Source organism: Kogia breviceps, chromosome 16 (assembly GCF_026419965.1).
Source record: "Kogia breviceps isolate mKogBre1 chromosome 16, mKogBre1 haplotype 1, whole genome shotgun sequence".
Taxonomy (NCBI): Eukaryota; Metazoa; Chordata; class Mammalia; order Artiodactyla; family Physeteridae; genus Kogia; species Kogia breviceps.
Window position 1 is genome coordinate 78,930,757 of NC_081325.1, and position 18,508 is coordinate 78,949,264.

At 62.3% G+C, this 18,508-nt stretch overlaps 1 protein-coding gene across 1 annotated transcript in view; it reads right to left on the reverse strand.

Annotated features, from left to right (window-relative positions):
* The window catches only part of GAS6 (growth arrest specific 6), a 32,739-nt gene that overhangs the window by 2,638 nt on the left and 11,593 nt on the right, over positions 1-18,508 (reverse strand). Inside the window, exons 3-13 of the mRNA XM_059041538.2 lie at positions 17,271-17,295; positions 15,848-15,910; positions 11,625-11,747; positions 10,769-10,891; positions 8,496-8,618; positions 7,814-7,935; positions 7,006-7,124; positions 6,542-6,731; positions 4,644-4,808; positions 3,476-3,644; positions 35-207 (exon numbers count right to left, since the gene is read on the reverse strand). Of these exons, the coding sequence (XP_058897521.1) occupies positions 35-207; positions 3,476-3,644; positions 4,644-4,808; positions 6,542-6,731; positions 7,006-7,124; positions 7,814-7,935; positions 8,496-8,618; positions 10,769-10,891; positions 11,625-11,747; positions 15,848-15,910; positions 17,271-17,295 (1,395 nt within the window). The remainder of the gene's footprint in view (positions 1-34; positions 208-3,475; positions 3,645-4,643; positions 4,809-6,541; positions 6,732-7,005; positions 7,125-7,813; positions 7,936-8,495; positions 8,619-10,768; positions 10,892-11,624; positions 11,748-15,847; positions 15,911-17,270; positions 17,296-18,508) is intronic.

Here is an 18,508-nt window from a genome sequence, read left to right on the forward strand (position 1 = left end):
GCGGGCAGGGCTGGGGTGGGGCAGTGAGCGGTACCTGCTTTTTGAGCTTCTTGGTGGAGTGGTAGTCGACCAGGGCCACGGAGAGGGCCACGGCCTGGTCATCGCCCACCAGCGCGAGCAGCATCCCCGTGTCGGCGGCGGGGCGGATCCGAGCCACGGCCTCTACTTCCCAGGTGGTCTCGGTCCCGACATCCGGCGACGTCCGAGCTGCGATGAAGGCGGCACATCACAGGGCGATCCAGACCAGAGAGATGGGGACGGAGCCGGGAGGAGCAGGGCGGCGACCTCAGCTCCCCCGCGGCCCCGGGCGGCAGCGGATGCCGGGCAGCGGGGGAGGTGGGAAGCCGCTAACAGCCTCCCAGAACCCGCGGATCGCGCCAACAGCTGGGAAGTGACGGGGGGCCAGGCACCGGACTCAGGTCTGGGCCGCAGTCCAGAGGCCCCGGGCCGCCTGGGGGTGGCCACGCCGCCCGCTCCCCCGAGCGCCCCATCGCGGAAACACCGGGCCACCCAGTCCTGCCGGGACCGCAGACGCGCCCCCCGGGCCGTGCTCAGCCCCCGGGCGCCCCTGACTCCCTCCCCGCAGGTCTCAGCCTTCGACCCCCTGCACCTCACCTGCGGCCTTGCGCAGCCCCACAAGCTGAAGGACTTTGAAGAGCTAAAGACGCGGAGAAAACGGAAGCTTCCGCGAGCCCCACTCAACAGCACATACGATCTTACATGCTGAGCTGCACTTTTCTACCGTCACTATCGACGCCTCCGTGGGTGAGGGTTTGGTCAGGTGTGTTAGACGGGCCGCAGTAGGTACCGAGTGTGGATTATAAACCATACGGCGCGGGTCACGTGTACGACGCATCTGAATGAGTGTACATGGCGCACGCCTCTCGCACAAACTGCTCCAAAGCACTTGCGGTAGCAGGGCTGCACCCCGGTTCTCAGAGGGCGAACAGCACCTCACGTTTCCTCCCCACGTTTGATCACCTGCTGCTGAAGAGGCCAGACAGGCTCCGCCCTCTTGGTTTTTAAGTGTTTCTACCTCGTGCGAATGTCAGGCAGGGGCTGCTTAGGCAGAAGGGTGGTGAGGCCACGTCTGCGAACAGTGGGCTCGGACCTCGCTGTGGGCCGGTCTCTCCCCGCGGTGGGCTTTGAACCCCTCGAATCATGCGTGCGCCCCCATTCCAGAGGGGCCTGTTACGGCCAGTTCCCGTAACTGTTCACCGAATGGAATGCGCACAGGATTGCAAAAAGGACCCCCACCCGCCCCGGCCCAGCCTCCTCCTCGGCGGCCGAGCTCCCCCCTGCACCCCTGCGGCAGCAGGAGTGTGTGTTCCCTGCCGAGTCCCCTGACGGATGAGGCCCGCGGCCTGGTTGCCAGAAGCGTGCCTAAGGCACCAACGCCTCGGCTCCCCTGGGCACGTTTCCTCGGGTGCAGCGTGGGGCCAACCACACGCCCCTCACCGAGGGCTTCTCAGGCTTTGAGACCCAGTGAGTCCAGATCCACCGGGACCTGCTGCTGAGGACACTATCTGTCACTTCCTAACGCGTCCTTTCTGTGTTGTAACGTGAGAACGTTGACGGTATAGTTCAAGACGTATTAAAAATGCATAGAGCTCTAGCTACTGTTTGGCCTTTGTTGTCACAGAACTTGCAGATCAAAACCATGCAGCAGAAGCGGCGCGCAGGCCACAGCAGGCTCGGTGGCGGCGGGCACAGGGCAGCACTGCAGCCAGTGCAGACCACGCCTGCGGTGTCTGTGTCACCGCAGTGTCAGTGAAAGAAGAGTTAAACATTTATGCTCCATGAGGGGATAGTAAACCTCACAAGGATGCTCTAGGTTTGCACGTACAAAAGCAAAGACTGAAGGAGTGATGTGTGTTTTGTATGAGGTGGTGCGATTAAGGGTCAATGGTTCTTTTCTAAAAACCCTTCGGTGACGTGGTGACGCTTTTGACAATTAAAGACAGAAAGGGGACAGTGACACAAGGTCTTGAGAGGGTGGCCCGACTTGCTAAGGAGGAGGGAGCAGGGCCCACGTCCTCCGAGCTGGACGGGTCCTCCTTGAACTTGCAGGCCACCGGGGCAGTGAGGTCCGAAGCGGGGAGCAGGCCGGCTGCCCTCCTGGGATGACAAGCAGGGCGGGGGTGGGGTGGAGGCGGCCATGTGTGCGCCTTCAACCATGAAAGGCTCAGAGTCTAGGAACAGAGAGGGGCTGGGGGTGCCCCGGGGACTCTCGCAGGGTGAGAGCGTGGAGGGGGAAGCAGAGCCGGGAGAGGGGGCCTTGGCAGCCATGCCAGGAGCCTGGCGGGAGTGGGCTACGGAGAAGGGGAGGGGGGCGACCCTGGAGCCTCCCTGGACCAGGTGTCCACCTGGGACTGCAGGGCAGCCCGGGCTCTGGACGCCTCCCCGACCCTCGGAAGGAGGTACGCGGTTCTGTGCGAGGTGTCCCTGGGCCTGGACCCAGGGCTCTCCCAACATCCTCAGCTCGGAAGTCACTAAGGCCCGTGAGCCCAGGCACGGGGACACCTCAGGGCTCCAGCTGGTGCCCCCTGGGAAACAGAGGTTAACGTCAACCCTGTCTGAGGGGAAGTCGGGGAAATCGTGGGTCCAGACTCAAATGGAACCGCCACCATACCCCAGCCCCGAAGGCCGCACTGTCCAGGGTGACACCCCCAGAGCAGAGGTGGCAATGGTACCACCAGGATTTGGAACGTTTGGAACATTCACTCATTTCCCATCAAGCTGACATCTAAGCGCTCATTTATCAGCACGGGGGGATTATTTGTCTTTACTGTAAAAGTCGTCACTGATGGACAATAAAAGGGGAGAGACGGGTGTGGTTTCTTCCAGGAGGTAAGGGCCCTGCTTTACAGAAGCCGGCGGGACCCTGGGGCGACCCTGTGTCCCCTGCAGCGGCCCCGGCCCCCAGCTGCCCGCTCTACCCGCTACAAGGCCTGCTCCTCCCGCTCCGGCGTAAAGGAAAAGCGCCGTTGCCGCTCTGCACGCCGGCTGGAAAGCCTCATTCCTTGCGGCCTCCCCGCTTCTCTTCCTTCTGAAGCTTGAGCTCAGGGACACACCCCCCCCCGAGGCGTTGCTCCCTCCCCACGGCCCACAGAGCCGTGACTTCAACGCTGGGCGCTTCCGCTTCCGAGTGGCTCCATCTACATCTACGCGATGAGCCTGAGGCTGTCTTGCCCCAGAACCTTCTGTGAAGCTCCCCCTAGAGCCCTGCGCGCTCCTGGCCTGCCCGTCTCAGCCACCAAGCACCGGCACCCTCCTCCGTCCCTTGTTTTCCCAGCCCCGCGCCCTGCAAGGGGGCCTGTGCCCCCGCCCTGTAGCCCGGGGCCCCTGAGGCCGTCCCTCCTGCCGTCCTCCCAGGCAGGAAACTGGCTCCTGCTTCTCTGGTTTTTAGTGTATTTCGGCTCATTTTGGCTGGAAGGACAAGCACAGCCATCCCGACGCAGGAGCCAGGACTCACCGTAATCCAGGCTGTAGAAGGCAAACCCGCTCCCAGGGAAGAAGGACCCTCTCTCGGTCAAGGAGAAGCACTGCATTTTCACGTTCACCTTGACCGTCTCCTGGACGGTGGTGTCCTCCCCATCCAGCCAGTGCCAACTCCTCAGGCAGCCGTCCAGACGGGGGTTCATCTGGAAAGACAGAAACCCCCGGTGGCTTCCGGGTGCCGCCCGGCCCGATGGCGCTCTCCCGGCGCAGGCGCGTGGAAATCCACCACGGACGCGGACGAATCCTGCGGGAGGAGGTGTTCCCACTACAGGCTCCGCGCTCCCGGAGGGATTCGCCGCCCGACTCCAGGCGCACAGCAGCCCACGTGGCCCACCCGTGCCCCACGCAGGCGAGGACAGCGTGCCCGTCCTCCTCTGCCTGCGCCCGGGCCCCACTCGTGCAACAGACACAGGGCGCTGAGCGCCGCCTGGAAGGACGAGGGCGGGGGGGCGGGGCCCGTACACGGCAGCTGCGCCTGCGCTCCTGCCAGGCGCCCGAAGCACCCGGGCGTGTCGGGCGGGGGCTGTGCACTTGCCGCGCGGCTCTGCGCAAATCGGGTCGCCCCGGCCTCTGTCTGTAAAACAGGAGGCAAGAGGCACACGAACGGGACTCGGGTGCGGGCCAGCCCGCCGGGGGGACGGTGCTGCGGACACCACCCTCTACGCGGAACCTCAGCGTGCCGGACTCACGTCTCGCGTTCAGGGTGGAACCGGACCCGGGACGCCGGGGACCGTGGCCGTGGCCGTTGGCGCACCGGGGGAGTGGGGGGATGAGATGGCACAGGACCTTGGGAAATGACCACCGCCAACCCCCCATCGGGTCCTGCTTCCCCCGCGGGAATCCCGGCAGCGTTAACCACCCGAATGTTCCTGGAAACTGTCCAAAACAGCTGAGTGTTCTTTTTGTTCAAGGGTAATTTCATTGTGATTTATCTCCTCTGCAAAATAGACATTTTTATCATCAATCTAGACGAAGACGCAAATGAGTTTCGTAGAGAGACGGTAAGGTGATGTAGCTGCGCTGCGGCTTGTTAAGGTCTAGAGACGCTCGCCTCCCTTCCGGTCCTCTGCCAGGGCCCTCAGGGTTAAAGCCTGTGCTCAGCCACCCGGGCTCCGACCTCAGGGACTAAGGACAGTACTCACAGGCTGGACAAGGTCTTTCTCCTTGAAGGGAACGCCTCCCACGGTCAGGTTCAGATGGTATAGTCCTCTGTCCAGCTGGAACAGGTCCCCTGCCACGGCGATCTTCATGACAGCGTCCTTGTTCACCTTGATCACCAGGTTCCGCTCGAGCTCCTCAACGGAGATCTGAAGAGCACAAGTGCTGTGAGGGTGGATGTGCACCTTCTGAAGGGGCGCCGAGCCTTGGGTACCAATTCCCATCACCGCCCGGGCCAAGAGACCCCCAGCCTCGGGGGGCCATGCTCACCACCTCTACCGCTTCCCTGGCATCTGTGGTGTGGCTCCGACTCTGCCGGTTTTGGGTTCCCTCCCAACGCCGCTCCCTCCCCCTGGCTCCCCTCCTCCCGCAGGTGAGACCACCTGGAGCCCCTTCCCCATCTCTGGACCCTAAATTAAGCCTCAGTCAGGGAGCTGCCTTCTGGGGGCCTGAGGTCACTGCCCCCTTGGGTCAGCCCTGACATCTCTGGTCCTTTGCTTCTCCTACCCCTCAGCTGAGCACTGTGAATACAAGAGAAGATATATGACTTCGGAGCCTCCAGCAATAGTGCCCGGCACGGACTGAATGCTCACTGAACATACGAATTCTTTCTAAAACTTGCCACTCTTTCCTGCTTTCCTTGTAGGAAAATTAAAAACTCTGTCACTCTATACACGATGCATCTTCCTAATGACCCAGAAGCCCCTCAATTTCCATTTTGGCTCAGGTGGAGAAACACTTAGGTACTGAGTCTGAATTTGGTCAGGAGACAGCCTCAGGGGCAGGGACAGTGGGCAGAGGTCGTTGTGGAACCGGCCCTGCGCCTCAAGGACCACTTTGTGCCTTGGGTGGGCTGGCAGCCACGTGCATCCGCTGGTCATGCCTCCTCTAGCCCCTTCCCCTCGGGCAGCGTCCCAGCCCCGTTTGGGACCCTCCTGCCCTCACCGCGGGGCAGCGGGTTCCTGCGTGTGGAGCTCCCTCAACCCCGAGACGGCTTCCCTCTAGATCGACTGTTTTATCTGTAATTTTGTGGAAGGCATCCCTCCTGCTGATTTGGAGATGCTTGTGCTTTAAGAGTCCAGGAAAGGAGGAGCTAGACACCACTGACGGGATGGAAATATTAGCAAACGTCTACACTGTTTTTATTCGCAGAGACCAGGGCAAATTTTTCCATTTAATCTTCACTTCTAGAGGAAAAAAGAATGCTTTTCCCATTTCTCTTTCAAGCACTTACGTCTAAAAGCCCAGGTCCAACTAAGGGGCCTCCTAGTGTGGGGAGGGAGCCTGCGTGGCACGGGCTGCTTTGCCCCGGGCGTCGTGAGGCAGGACAGAGCGGCAGCTCCAAAGCCACCGGCTGCAGTTCAGGCTCCGGGCGGTCAGGGCACCTCCATCAAGAGGCTGGAGGTCAGCATGAACGGAGCAGGCCAGGAGGCCAGAGCCTGGGACGGTGTCACGAGTCATGTCTGACCCTGCCCCCCACCGAGAGCCGGACACCGGGACCTTGGCCGGTTCTCAGCCTCGCCGCAACGGACGGTCTGAACCGGCGGGTCCTCGAGGTGGGGGGTCCCCAGTCCCCCTGGCCTCCATCCAGCCGCCAGGGGCCCCCATAGCCCCCACCGCTGTGATAAAGCAGAAGTGTCTCCAGACACAGCCAGGTGTCCTCAGAGGAGTCACCCCACTGAGAACCATGGCTGCTGCGGTGGAAGCCCTGCTCTGCTTCTGTGAGGACGTAACGCCCATCGGAGCACAGGCTTTCTGGCGCGGGGCCGTCCCGCCACGGCTGCACCCGCTAACTGCTGACTGAGCGAGTGCACGTCGATGCTGGGTCCTTGGCCCAGGAGCCCCGGGCCGGCCCAGGCGGCGCAGCGGGGGCCACGCTCACCGTCTGCCACGAGCCGTGGTTGATGGCGGGCCCGCTGCTGGTGACCCGGCCCACGCCCTGGTAGCGGAGCTGCAGCTCCAGCCGGCCAGCCCGCAGGCCCAGGACGATCCAGGCGCTGTCCCGATGGCCTCCGGCGAAGAACAGGACGCCCTCAGGATCGAAGGTCCTGAAGTCGAACTCAGCCACCAGTCTGAGCGCCGGCAGAAACGAGCAGGTCACACGCAGGTCGTGGCGCGTGACCCCCCGCCGGCGAGGGCTCGCCTGGCCTCGGGAAGAGCCCAGGTGAGCGGGCCGAACGCCGCCCGCACCCCCACGCCAGCAGCGGGTCCCCGGGGAGGCGTGCAGCTGGCACCAGCCGAGGCCCACGCGGCTCTGCTGGACGGCGGGCTCCCCGGCCGGGACGCGAGTGCGGGGCTGACTCTGCCCCCCGCCGCCAGGTCCAGACGCTCGGGCCGTCCTCTCACCTCGTGGGCTGCAGCCGTTTGAAGCGCAGCCTGATCACGGGCGTCCCGCTGAACATGCGGCCCAGGTACAGCGACTTCACACTCTTGGCCACGTTGAAGGGCACACAGGGCAGGATGTCCTGTCAGGAGCGGGGAGCTGGCCTCAGGTGGGCGCACTCGGCCGGGCTCCCACTGGAACCCCCGGGGAGCCCCTGCTGCCCGCAGCCCAGCCCACCATGGGGGCTCCCAGGGGAGGCTGTTCTCGGATGTTTTCAGAGGCCTCCCGCTCCCTGCTGGCAGCTCCCTCGCACCGTTTCTCCAGCACCCTCCTTCCCTGTGTATTTCTCTTCTGCTTTCGTATTTTAATTATGGAATATTTCAAACGTACAGCAAAGCACGGAGAATAATAAAAACAACTATAATATGTTGTAAAACAAGCAAAAAATGGAGACCTTGAAGTTGTTTCTAGAATGTTCCCTGCTCTACGATGCAGCTTCTCCGCTACCTGGAGGACCACACGGTGGGAGCCCCGGGGGTGGTCACAGGGCAGCCAGGGCGGGCCTGCTCTCAAGGTCAGGGGGCGCTTGCTGCACATGCACGGCAGAACCCGGGCAGGGGCTGCGGTCACGCGAGTATGAGTGAGTCACTCTGGGGAGGAGCTGAGGTGGCCACAACCAAACATCGGCGGCATGGCCACGCCTCCCACCCCGCCTCTCCCCGCGCATGGCCACGCCTCCCACCCCGCCTCTCCCCGCGGGGCCCGAGGACGTGCCCCCAGCCAACCCCACGCCGGGCCACAGTGCAGCCGGGAGGCCAGGCCGGGTGCTACCTCGCAGGTGTTCATGTCCCGGGACAGCTTGAGGCCCCCGCGCCCGTTGCAGTGGCAGGTGTAGCTCCCCGGGGAGTTGACGCAGGCCTGCTCGCAGCGCCCCTCCGCGCACTCGTCCACATCTGCCGGCCACAAGGAGGCGCCTGAGCCCACCGGCGCCACCGCGCACCCTGCTGCCCCGTCACACGGCCGTGGACGTGAGTCCCCAGCCCGAGGCCCGGGAGCTCCAAGCCCGAGGCTCCCACCCAGCTGGCCGGCTCCTTCCTGGGGATGCGGGACGGAGGCCGTCAGCATGGCCAGCTCAGCATGGGGCGCAGGGAGAGCCTAGTGGGCGGAGAGGGCCAGGACTAGCCCATCCCCTCCCTGGTGGAGGGGCAGCTGCCGGCCCCGGGCGGGAAGGCGGTGGGAGGGAGTGTGGCTCTCGGCGCCCCCGGACTCGGCTGGGCTAGGCTGCACCGAGGGCAGGAGAGAAGCCCGTTGCCCAGAAGCACAGGGGCCCCGCCTGGTCGGTCTCCTTGTGTCTCTGGGGAAGAGGCCCGGGTGCACAAGAAGCACGCGCCGTGTCGCGTGTGTGCAGGTGCGCAGACCCCACGCGAGAGCCCACAGCACGCTGTGCTCCTGGGAGAGCAGCGCCCTGGGCGCGCGTGTGTGCGTGTGTCCCGTGCGGTGTCGGGGCGGGTACCTCGGCAGGACTTCTCCTGCGAGCTGAACGCGTAGCCCTCTTCGCAGACGCAGGAGTAGGAGCCCGGCAGGTTCTGGCACTGAGCCTCCCCGCAGGCGCCTGTGTCCGCACATTCATCCAAGTCTGCAGGAAAAACCAGCTGTGTTTCAGGTCCACCAGGCCTGCTGGCAGCCAGCCCGAAATGAGATGCCGCCAGCCAGGCTGGGAGCCGCCGCTGAGAGGCATCCAGCTCTGCAGAGTGAGCACAGCCTGGCCTGGCGGTGTCATCACTGCCCCCCTGGGCAACGCAGCCCTTCTCCCCTCCCCCATTCCCTCTCCCCCTCCCCCTTCCCCTCCCCCTCCCCTCCTATCCCCCTCCCTTCCCTCCCCCTTCCCCCCTCTCCTCCTCCTCCCCTTCCCCTCCCTTCTCTCCCCTCCTCTCCAGCCTCCTCCCTTCCTTCCATCCACTGGGCTTTCCAGCCCCAGCCCAGGAGCAGGGGTGGGGGGGGCACTGCTGATCAGGGGCCTGGTTGAGAAGACTGATTCCAGACGCTGTACAGGGCACCGCCTGGCTCGGCTGCACACAACTGGTGCTTAATTCCAATGACTGCAGTCCAGGAAGGTAAAAAAGTAACTCCTGGGGCCCTTTGACCAGAGGTCCCAGCCTGCGCCCTGGAGCCCTGAGCTGACCACAGAGCTGAACGCTGCCTGCCAGGCCTCACTCAGGCTCCCTGGTTCCTCCTCCTCCCTCCTCGCACCGGGGTCTGCCCGTGGGAAGCCAAGGCCACAGTCACTGTAACTGACAATCAAGGGTCCGTCCTGAGGTTCCATCCCCTCTGCCCCTCTGGCAAACAAGTACAAAAAGCCTGCAGTTAAGAACTGGTTCCTAAAGTGACAGAGGGACTTTCTAGAGGGTGCAACCGTTGCTGCAAAGACTCGCAATTACTCGTGACTTCATTACAAGGGCAGTTGAGCAAACACAGGCTTTCAGATGTGGAAACTGAGATTTCTCCCGATCCTGGGAAGGAGACAACACAAAGGGCACCTGCTCCCCCCAGGGAGCCTGTAAACCTACAGGCTTCCCATCTGCACGAGGACCCGATGGCAGCCGTGACACAAGCTTCTCCGTCCTGAGCAGAGCTGAATGTCTGCCTTCACAATTCCAAGAACCGGCCTCACGAGAATGGGATTAACACTATTGCTCATAACAATCTATATCTTTGTGGGCATCAAAATAACTGTAGCTTGTTCTGCCCGTATATGTAAGCGGACAACTAAAGCTGTCCGCAAAGAGATGCTACAGACCCATGTCAACGCCTTCCACTCTGAGAATACGGCGCCTGTGTCAGCACGAAGAAGTTACAGAAGACGGACCTTCACCCCTAACCCGACAGAAATGGGATGATGTCTGACAGGGGCGATTCATTCGTAAGCAGCTCTCTACAGGAAACTGCCCTCAGGAAGCCCCCTTCCTTGTCACTTTAGCAGAGCCATATTGCAACTGGCTTTCAACCAGGCACCTCCGTGCTCTACTCATCTCCAGCCCAAGCACACCTCGCAAATCTCCTGATCACACAATCCCTCGCCCAACCTGTCTCTTCCTTTTGTAGATCAAAGGAGTAGAAAGGAAGAAGAATGAACAGATGACCAGATCTTCCCCCCGGCTTCCCCTCCAGTAATCTCCCGAACAAACCGTGTGACCAAGAAGATGGCCTCTAGAGGGAGGCCATGAGGAGTCGACACGCCTGCACACAGACGGCGAGGACTCTGACCCCCCCATCTCAGGGATTAACGAGGTTCCTTCTCTGTTTCCCTTTAGAAGCTTTCATGGCCGAGCAGGATCTTCGGAGGTGGTTTCTGGGGGACACTGAGGGCACCATCTCCCCAGATCGCTGGCATTCTGGTTAAAGCCACCTTGCCTTTCTGCCATTTGTGAGCGCTGATTTTGTAAGCACTGAGCAGGGGGCCCTGGGATCCCTGCCCCCGCCCCCCCGCCCCAGATGTCCTGGGGCAGTAGGCACGGTCTCCCCAGCTGGGCCGGCCCCGTGCACAGCTCCTGCTGCATCAGCCCGTGTCGAGGTGCTGGGGCAGCTCCCAGTGGCCGCGGACATGCCCGGGCATGTGCTGTGTCTGCAGGACGCCCACAGCCTTCAGAGCCTGAGGGACCAGCCACGGCCTGCAGCCTCTCGCAGAGGAGCAAAGCGACTGTGACTTCAGCCAACCGGCAACTTGGCGGTCGCAGAAGAAAATGGAGGAGGAGGAGAGAGGAAGGCAACCGGGACCCAGGGCCTCACCGTGGCAGGTCCGGCCGTCCAGGGAGAGTGCATAGCCGCTGTAGCAGCCACACTGGAAGCTGCCCGGCTTGTTGTAGCATATCTGGCTGCAGCTCCCGTTCTCCTGGCTGCATTCATTGACATCTGGGAACAGGACACAGGGACGGAGAGAGCCAGAGGTGACCCACAACCCGCCTGGAGCACGGCGCAGCGTCTGCATCTCCGACCCCATGGGACCCACCCTCAGAGCCTGGGCGGGAGGGCCCAGGGGCCCAGGGCTCCCACCACAGCCAGGGGGCCGCCTGAGGGCTCTAACCACGTCCTGGGGGTTTTCCGCAGCTTCTCCGCTGACCCTGCGCGCTGTAGACTCAGAGTCTCTTGACTCCTTTCTGATCAGCCGCGCCGCGCGGGGCACCTACAGAGCACTCCCGAGGCCCACTGCAGGCCCAGACCTGCTCTCGGGAGGGGTCATCGCCCTCCCCGGCGCCCCCCGCAGGGAGGTGGCCCGGCTAGAGCACAGTTCAGGGCTCAGCACAGTGGCTTTTCAAGCTGGGTGGCGCGCTGCCCGGGGGCAGAGGCAAGGAATCTGGCACCGTGCAAACATTCTCGCTCTTGGGAGGACCAGAGGGGCTGAGTGCCCCGCCCACCCATCTTCTCCCGGGAACTGGGAGGGGGCGAGGGGCCTGGAGCCCCGGACTGCCGTCCCGCCGCTTCCCACTCCGCTGTCAGCCAGACGGGCCGGTGCAGCTGTGTCCCCGGCGGGGTGAGGCGCAGGAGAGCAGGACCCAGGGCCCCGCCAGCCTGGGGCCCCTCGGGGGGCCCTGCAGGGAGCGCCTGCCGCCTATGCCCCCAGGCCGCCCCCAGGCCGTGGCCTTACCTCTGTTGCAGAGCCGTCCCGCCCAGCCCTCTCTGCACTGGCAATAGAAGTTGCCCATGAGGTCCTGGCAGACTTGGGTCCCCTCCTTATCGCAGGGGTCTGGGAAGCACTGGTCAGGCAGCTCTGAGTTGAAAGGAAAAAGAAGATGGCCCTGAGCCACTCCTGGTCAGCTGGGAGGAAACCGAGGAGGGTCTGGGGCACTGACGGGCCCTCCACTGGCCCCGGCGGGCCGCACAGGACACCCACCTCTGGGCGGGAGGGGGTCACAGACCAGGCTGGCCGGGCCCCAGCCGATCCCAGGAAACCCAGGTCAGCTCAGAGGAAGTGGCTGCCCAGCCCCTGGGCCCGAGGTCGGCCGCAGCCCCCGGGGCAGCGGGGGAGGGGAGTGGGCCTGGCTGGGCCCCAGGCGCTTGGACCCCCCCAGGAAGCAGGTGCACAGGGCCCTGGCCAGCCCACAGGCCAGCCCGGCAGACACAGAACATTCCCCTGCCCTGGCGGCCGTGTCCACCGTGCCAGGCCAGGACCCCGGCCCGCTCGACCCCTGGCCTGCGGGGTCCAGCTGGCACGGAAGGCGCCCACAGCCTCCCCGCCCGCCCCCGGGTGGGCCCGCTGCTTCTCTCCATTGTCCTGCTTTTGCGGAGGGGAACGGGGCACACTTCCCGGGGCCCTGGAGACTGCGGGGCGGCCCCCGGCCAGGCTCAGCCCTGCGCCGCTGCCTTTCTGTGTGCCAGCGGCCACTACCTTCTCATACCCGGGCGCCCACCTGCAGCACCCGAGCCCGGCGCTGTCGCGTGTCTTTATTCAGCGAGCGACGGGCCCGTCTGAGCGCTGGGAGGCCCACGACAGGTGGCCGCGGTGCTTCAGCCCGCCCTTTGCTCCCGCCCCGTGTGGAGCTCAGGTCACCTTTCACTCCACGGCCTGGTTGCTAGGAACAGGCCAAGCCCACACGTGACCGTTGAGAGCGCCAGGCCGCCGTGTGCGCTGGTGGAGCCGGCCAGGCAGGCACTCACCCCCGACCCTTCACCTCTTTCTCAGGACGGCTGACACCCAGTGTGTGCACCGTGGGCTTGCTCCTGGGCTCAGGAGGACACAGCCCTTGTCCTTGGCGTGGACCCAACACCGTGCTGTCTCTCTGCGTCCCTGTGGGTCTGGGGACCTGGTCACCGGGGACCCCCTCGGGGAGGGCCCACATAACTGTTTGTGTACGCAACCCTGGAACCCACGTCTCTCGCTGGGCTCTTCTCGTGACCTGTCCACGGGACCCCTCAAAGCTTGCTTGTTCTGCACAATTACAGCCAAGAAAACACTTGCAAGTGTGCCCCGAACACAGCACCGCCAGGTATTTTGGAGACACATGCACAGCTGTCCTTGGTGGACTCCGTGGGCGCCTTCCACCCCTACGCAAGTAGGAACTGGGTCTGGCGCTCGGAGAGTGAGGAAGGGGGGTCCAGCGGTCAGCCCCGTGGCCCCCATGCTGCTGTAACGAGGGCTCCCCCAGGGGGCAGGAGGGCTGGGTCGGCGGGGGTCAAGCCCAGTGCCAGGGCTGAGATGATGGACGGGTCTGCTTCCTGACACTGCCTCCGTGGGACGGGGCTCTGAGGGGGCAGGGAGACTGGTGCGGTCGGGGGGATGTGTGCTGGGGCTCGGACAGCACCCGAGTCGAGGGTCCAGCCGTTCCCCCGACAGCACTCAGCGCAGCAGAGGCCCTGCGGGAGGGACGGGGAAGATGGGGTGCATTTGCACGCGACATACTTGGTGAAAGACTTGAAGTTATTTCAGAAGGACACACCTGGGCTCGTGACCTTCCTCTGGAATTTGCCCGGCATGCCTACCCGCCCCCCGCTTTAAAAATCAACCTCCCCTGGGGTGGGACAGCTCCGGGAGATTCCCACAGGGAACCCAGCTGGAGAACTCCACCACCGCGGCTTTCACCTGTTGCCCTGTTGGGAAGCTTATCTGTAAGGCAGCGGAAGGAGGGTGTTTGCAGGTGCCCCTGAGCTTCTAGGAATTCGGTGGATGCAGGCAGCCTGCAGAGGGGGTCGGGGCTGAGTCCGACCTGAGCCCCGACCCGGGCCCCCGACAGGCGGGAGGCGAGGGCCATGATGGCTGAGAGTATGGAGGGAGAAGCGGCTGTTATGCAGACAGGGATGTGAGGCACCTGCCCTGCTGAGGCCTGTCTCAGCGGCTTTTGCTCCCACTAATGTGTGGGTGTGACGAGTTATAACCTGGGAAATGCATGCAAATGCAGGCCGTTGTTCTCACGGAGAAAAGGCACCGAGACCCTTCCTCGTGGCGACATTCGGCCAGGAGGACTCCGCAGACGGCATCGCCCAAGTCTTCTGGGATCCAAAGGCAAAGCCTCGGAAACCGATCCCGGATCCCCGGGGGAGGCACATCTAGAATAAATGACCACACGGAACCCCACCTCACCTGGACCAGGGACCACACAGAGCCCCACCTCCTCACTGCATCAGAGACGTCCGAGGCAGGTTATAAGCTTAAACATGAAATATCAGACAACTTCTTACAGTCTCAGGAAAAGGATGGCCTGAAACCCAGGAAGTAAAACAATCTAATCAGTTGGGATACATAATTGAAAAAGAAGGAACTGGTATGGCAAGTTTACAACGCCAAAAGTCTGCTACAAGTGAAGCGTGATGACAGGAAAGGCTGAACCGCCGTGGCTCCTATGTCTGCCTAAGGCCGGTGAGGTCCCCCTCGCCCCGGGGGGCCGAGGGGCAGGGCTTGCTCTGGTCGGCCGGGATGTGTGGGCGCGGGCTCGGGTCCTGAGAGGGCACACGGGCCTCTGCCCGGTACCAGCGGCCGCCCCTCACTTGCTCTCGGGAGGCTGCTGGAGCGCCGGTGGGGAGCCCGGGCCTCACAGCAGGGCCCCCGCCCTCCTTCAGTCTCTCATTGCCTCTGTGCACCTGGGCCGGGTCGGGGTCTGTGACCCGGGGCGAGATAGGCAAGGCCAGCAGCTGGAGCGTGGGAGGCTGGGAGCCTGGTCACGGCAGCCCAGCCCCGCCCACCAGGCCCTGGCGCCACTACCGGTCCTCTACCCGCCCTGGGCGACCCTGCCGTGCAGGTCCGAGGGCAGCGCAGGGCTCCCTGTGCAGGGCTGGCTGTGCGCTCGGAGCCCCTTTCCTCACCGGTGGAGCAGGTGCGATAAAGCAGCTAACATCGGGGCTTGGCGGGGATGACGGGGCCACATCACGGAGCTCTCCGGCCACAGCCAGGCCCGGAGTCAGGCTCGGCTGAGACGGGTCTATGGGTCTACATGTGGGTTAAAGTTCGTGCAAAATGTCAGTGCTACGTATGATAACTTAAAATAATAATCATAAAGACGCACGATGAGCTGAAGAAAAATTTTGCTACCTTTAGTACAAATGGCTAATTTGCAAAATACACCAACGGCTCCTACAAATTGAGACAAGTAAGCAAAGACTCTGAACAAACTATCCACAGAAAAAGAAACACAAGGTTCCTCAACGTATGAAGTTCAGCTTTACTTACGAGCATGAAAAAAATAAACTGAATTGACTGGGGGTCTTTTTTCATTTTTTCTACTGAAAGATATAAAAAAGTAAGAAGCAATGCACTGGGCTGGTGCACGTACTGGGAGAGGCACCGCCGCCCTCCACCGGGCCGTAACGGCCGGGTCTGGGCCAGAACTGACACAGAACAGTTTTCCCTCTGCAAGCCCACTCTATTCTGCAGATATATTCAGACGACGAGGTCACTCTGGCTTTGCCTGTTACAGTATAAAACTGGAAGTGGCCCAGGTATCCACCGGCGCATGCTGTTTTAACAAGCACACCGCCCGCCAAGCGCGAGGGTGGACGCAGGAAGCGCCTGCGAAACGTGGAGGGGAAAGGGCGGTGGGGTCATGGGCTCGGGAAGCTGCCACCTGTGTGGAAATAAGAGACTCCGAGTACATTCCTATGGGTCTGAGAATATTCTTAGAACCGGTGGCCGTGGTGAAAGGGCCCCTGGAGGACCAGGAGGCAGGGCCGGATGCACCTTCTGTCCACCTGTGAAAGGTTTACACTTCATACCGTGCGAATTTCCTGCCTGTTCGAAAAGCCAACGCGTACTTGCTTAGAAAAGGAAGTTCGGGGCAAAGGGGCGGCCTCAGGCAGGTGCCGGGGCCCCAAAGACAATGGAAATAGAGCAGAGCCCCAAGACCCCAAGCGCAGGGGCTTCCAGGAAGGAGACAGACTTACTTTGCACGCAGGTGATGAAATCTGTGTTCTTTTTGTACGGAGATCCATATCTACTGATGCATTCTGCAAAACAGGGAGGGCAGGGCGTCACCCTCCGGCACAGGACCAGCAGACGTGACACTCTGGAGACGAGTCACACTGACACGGAACGTGCAACACAGTCAGACGAGAAGACGTCTCCGCCGGCGGGCAGAGCTCTGTCTCCACGGAGCCTTGGGCCCCTGCGGCCTCCTGGTGGGGTCCTTCCTGTCGTACAGAAGGCTCTCCGGTGGCACTCGGAAAGCTTCTGGCCTCCATTTCGACCCGACCCCCGCTTGGAAACAGTACCCTTGGTCTGATGGTCAGTCTCTTTGGAAAACGAGCCCCCCTCCTCCTCTTCCTCCTTCTCTGTGCTGTCTGACTGGCTGCTCCACACAGAGGCCGGGGGTGGGAGCGACCGGCCACAGGGCGCCGGCGGATCTGAACTTGGGCTTGGGTGCGATGGGTGTTGGTTGAGGCTCTTTAGTGAGTCGCTGCTGCGCACCCACGCCTCGGGGGACGCGGGCACAGGCAGTGGACAGCATCGGAGGCGGCCCGGGGGGCCACTGTCGCCTTTGCCTCGGGAAACAAAGCCATACGCCCGGGGGCAAGGCCGGCAGGGAGCCCGGGTGGGGCTGCTCAAGGCCAATGCCAGGGATCCACTATGCTTGTTGCTAGATACACACCCAGAGGAGGTACCTCTAAGAGGCTGTAAGGCCAGTGGAAAATTTACCAAAATGCACTTCACACAGTAAAAGAGGAAAGCCCTGGAATACTTCTCTCTCACTGTAAGTAGAGACATAAAAGAACCCTTAAATCAGTACTGATTAAGGAGCAGTTCTCAGGGGAACTTCCAGGTCGTCCTGAAACACGGGACCGTCCTTCCCTTTTTCCTCTCGTTCCCCCCACAGTGTTCAGTGGGGCTTTCCAGGCACCCCCCGCCTCCATACACAGACATGACTGCTCGACGGCCAAGGCTGTTAGCCTGTACGCTCCTGCTGTCCAAGTTAAACAGAAGCATTTTTTAATGTTCTCAGCGTTAATTAATAATATGGTATCAATAACCAGAGTCCGCATAAGCAAAAGCTCTTTGGGGTCTTTAGTAATTTTACAAGGACAGAGTCCTGAGACCCCAAATCGCGAGAACCACTAAAGCAATCCTATTTCCAGTTAATGAGCTAAGCCTGGAATCAGAGTGGGCCAGAGGTTTGCAAACGATGGCACTGGCTGGAGGGGAGGTGACACTAACGCGGTCACTACGGTATAAAGGACACAAACTAGGGCTTTGCCCCGTGAGCCCTGGAGAGCTCCCAACTCACTGTGCGATTAAGCACGGTCGTTCCGGGAACAACTCGGTGATGAGGCTCGAGTCCCCAAACGAAAGGAGGAAATGAGTCCAACTTACCTAAATACCTTGGATAAAAGTACTCCTGTGGAAAAAGAAAAAGAAAAGGCAGCGGTTAACCAGCAGAGTGCCCCGCGTCTGGGCTCCACCCCCTGGCAGCGGCTCCACCAAACCTCACCCTTCTCCCCCAACAGGAATGGCCAGGCCCGGGAGGCAGGTGCTTGAGGGGGGACGGCTGCCCAGAAAGCCGCTTCCTGCCCTTGCGAGGGCTGGGGGAAGGGGACGGAGGGAGGGGGCGTCCCTGGGGCCATGCCGCTTCTGCAGAGTGACGTCTGCACACTGAGACCAGACCTGCGGTAACCAGCAATGCTGTGCGGGCGAAGCATCTTTCAGGAAGATAAGAAACACGCCAAGAAGAAACCAAGCCTCAGACCCCGGTGGTCGCCCCCGGTGGGGTGGTCGCAGGGGCCCCTCGGGAGATGGGAGGCCTCTGTAGGACTCCAGCAGCTACCGTGCTTGTAAAACAAACAGCTGGGTGAGGGATGGAGGGCGTAAACGGGGAGCGCTTTTACCCCTGACGGCAAATTAAGAGAGGGGCTCCGGGCAGTGAATGTCAGGAGAGAGAACACGTGCCTGCACCCGTCCCGGCAGCAGCCGGGGAGGGACAGTCACAGCAATGCCGACCCCACACGCTCTGAGGTCCCGCTCAGGGCCGATCGCAGAGCAGTTTGGCCCTGTATCCCCTCCCTGACGGAACCGAGGGGCCGGATGTTGGGTGTCACCTGCTTGCTCAGGGCCACCCTCCCAGGAGGGTCTTGCTAATCAGCCCCATCATCACAGAGGAGTAAACTGAGGCTGCAGGCCGGCTGTGGAGTCTGACTGAGTCCCGTCCCAGGGAGGGCAGGGGCGCCGGACCCCACGGGAGCCATGCTTCAGGCCCGCCACTCCTCCACCACCTCACTTGTCCCCGCCGCTCGAGCTTGGCCAGGGTGTCCCGCGAAGACGCGTTCAGACGTGCTTTTATCAAGTGACGTTCTGGTAAAGATGCTTCTTGTAAAACTCAACCTCTTTAAAAGGAAAGTAAGGATCGGAGCAAGCTTGGGACTCATGCAACACTTGCAAGGTGACATCCATGCAAATGTGACAAAGAGGCGGGTGGGAGGGGACTGCCCTCCTCTCGGCTCCCAGGCCCCCCACCAGCCTGGCTGCGTTTCTCTCTCCTGCTTTCAGTCCCACAGCGGCTGGCGCTGGGGACAGAGAGACACGTCTGGGGCCCTGTGACGAGAGCTCTCAGGGTC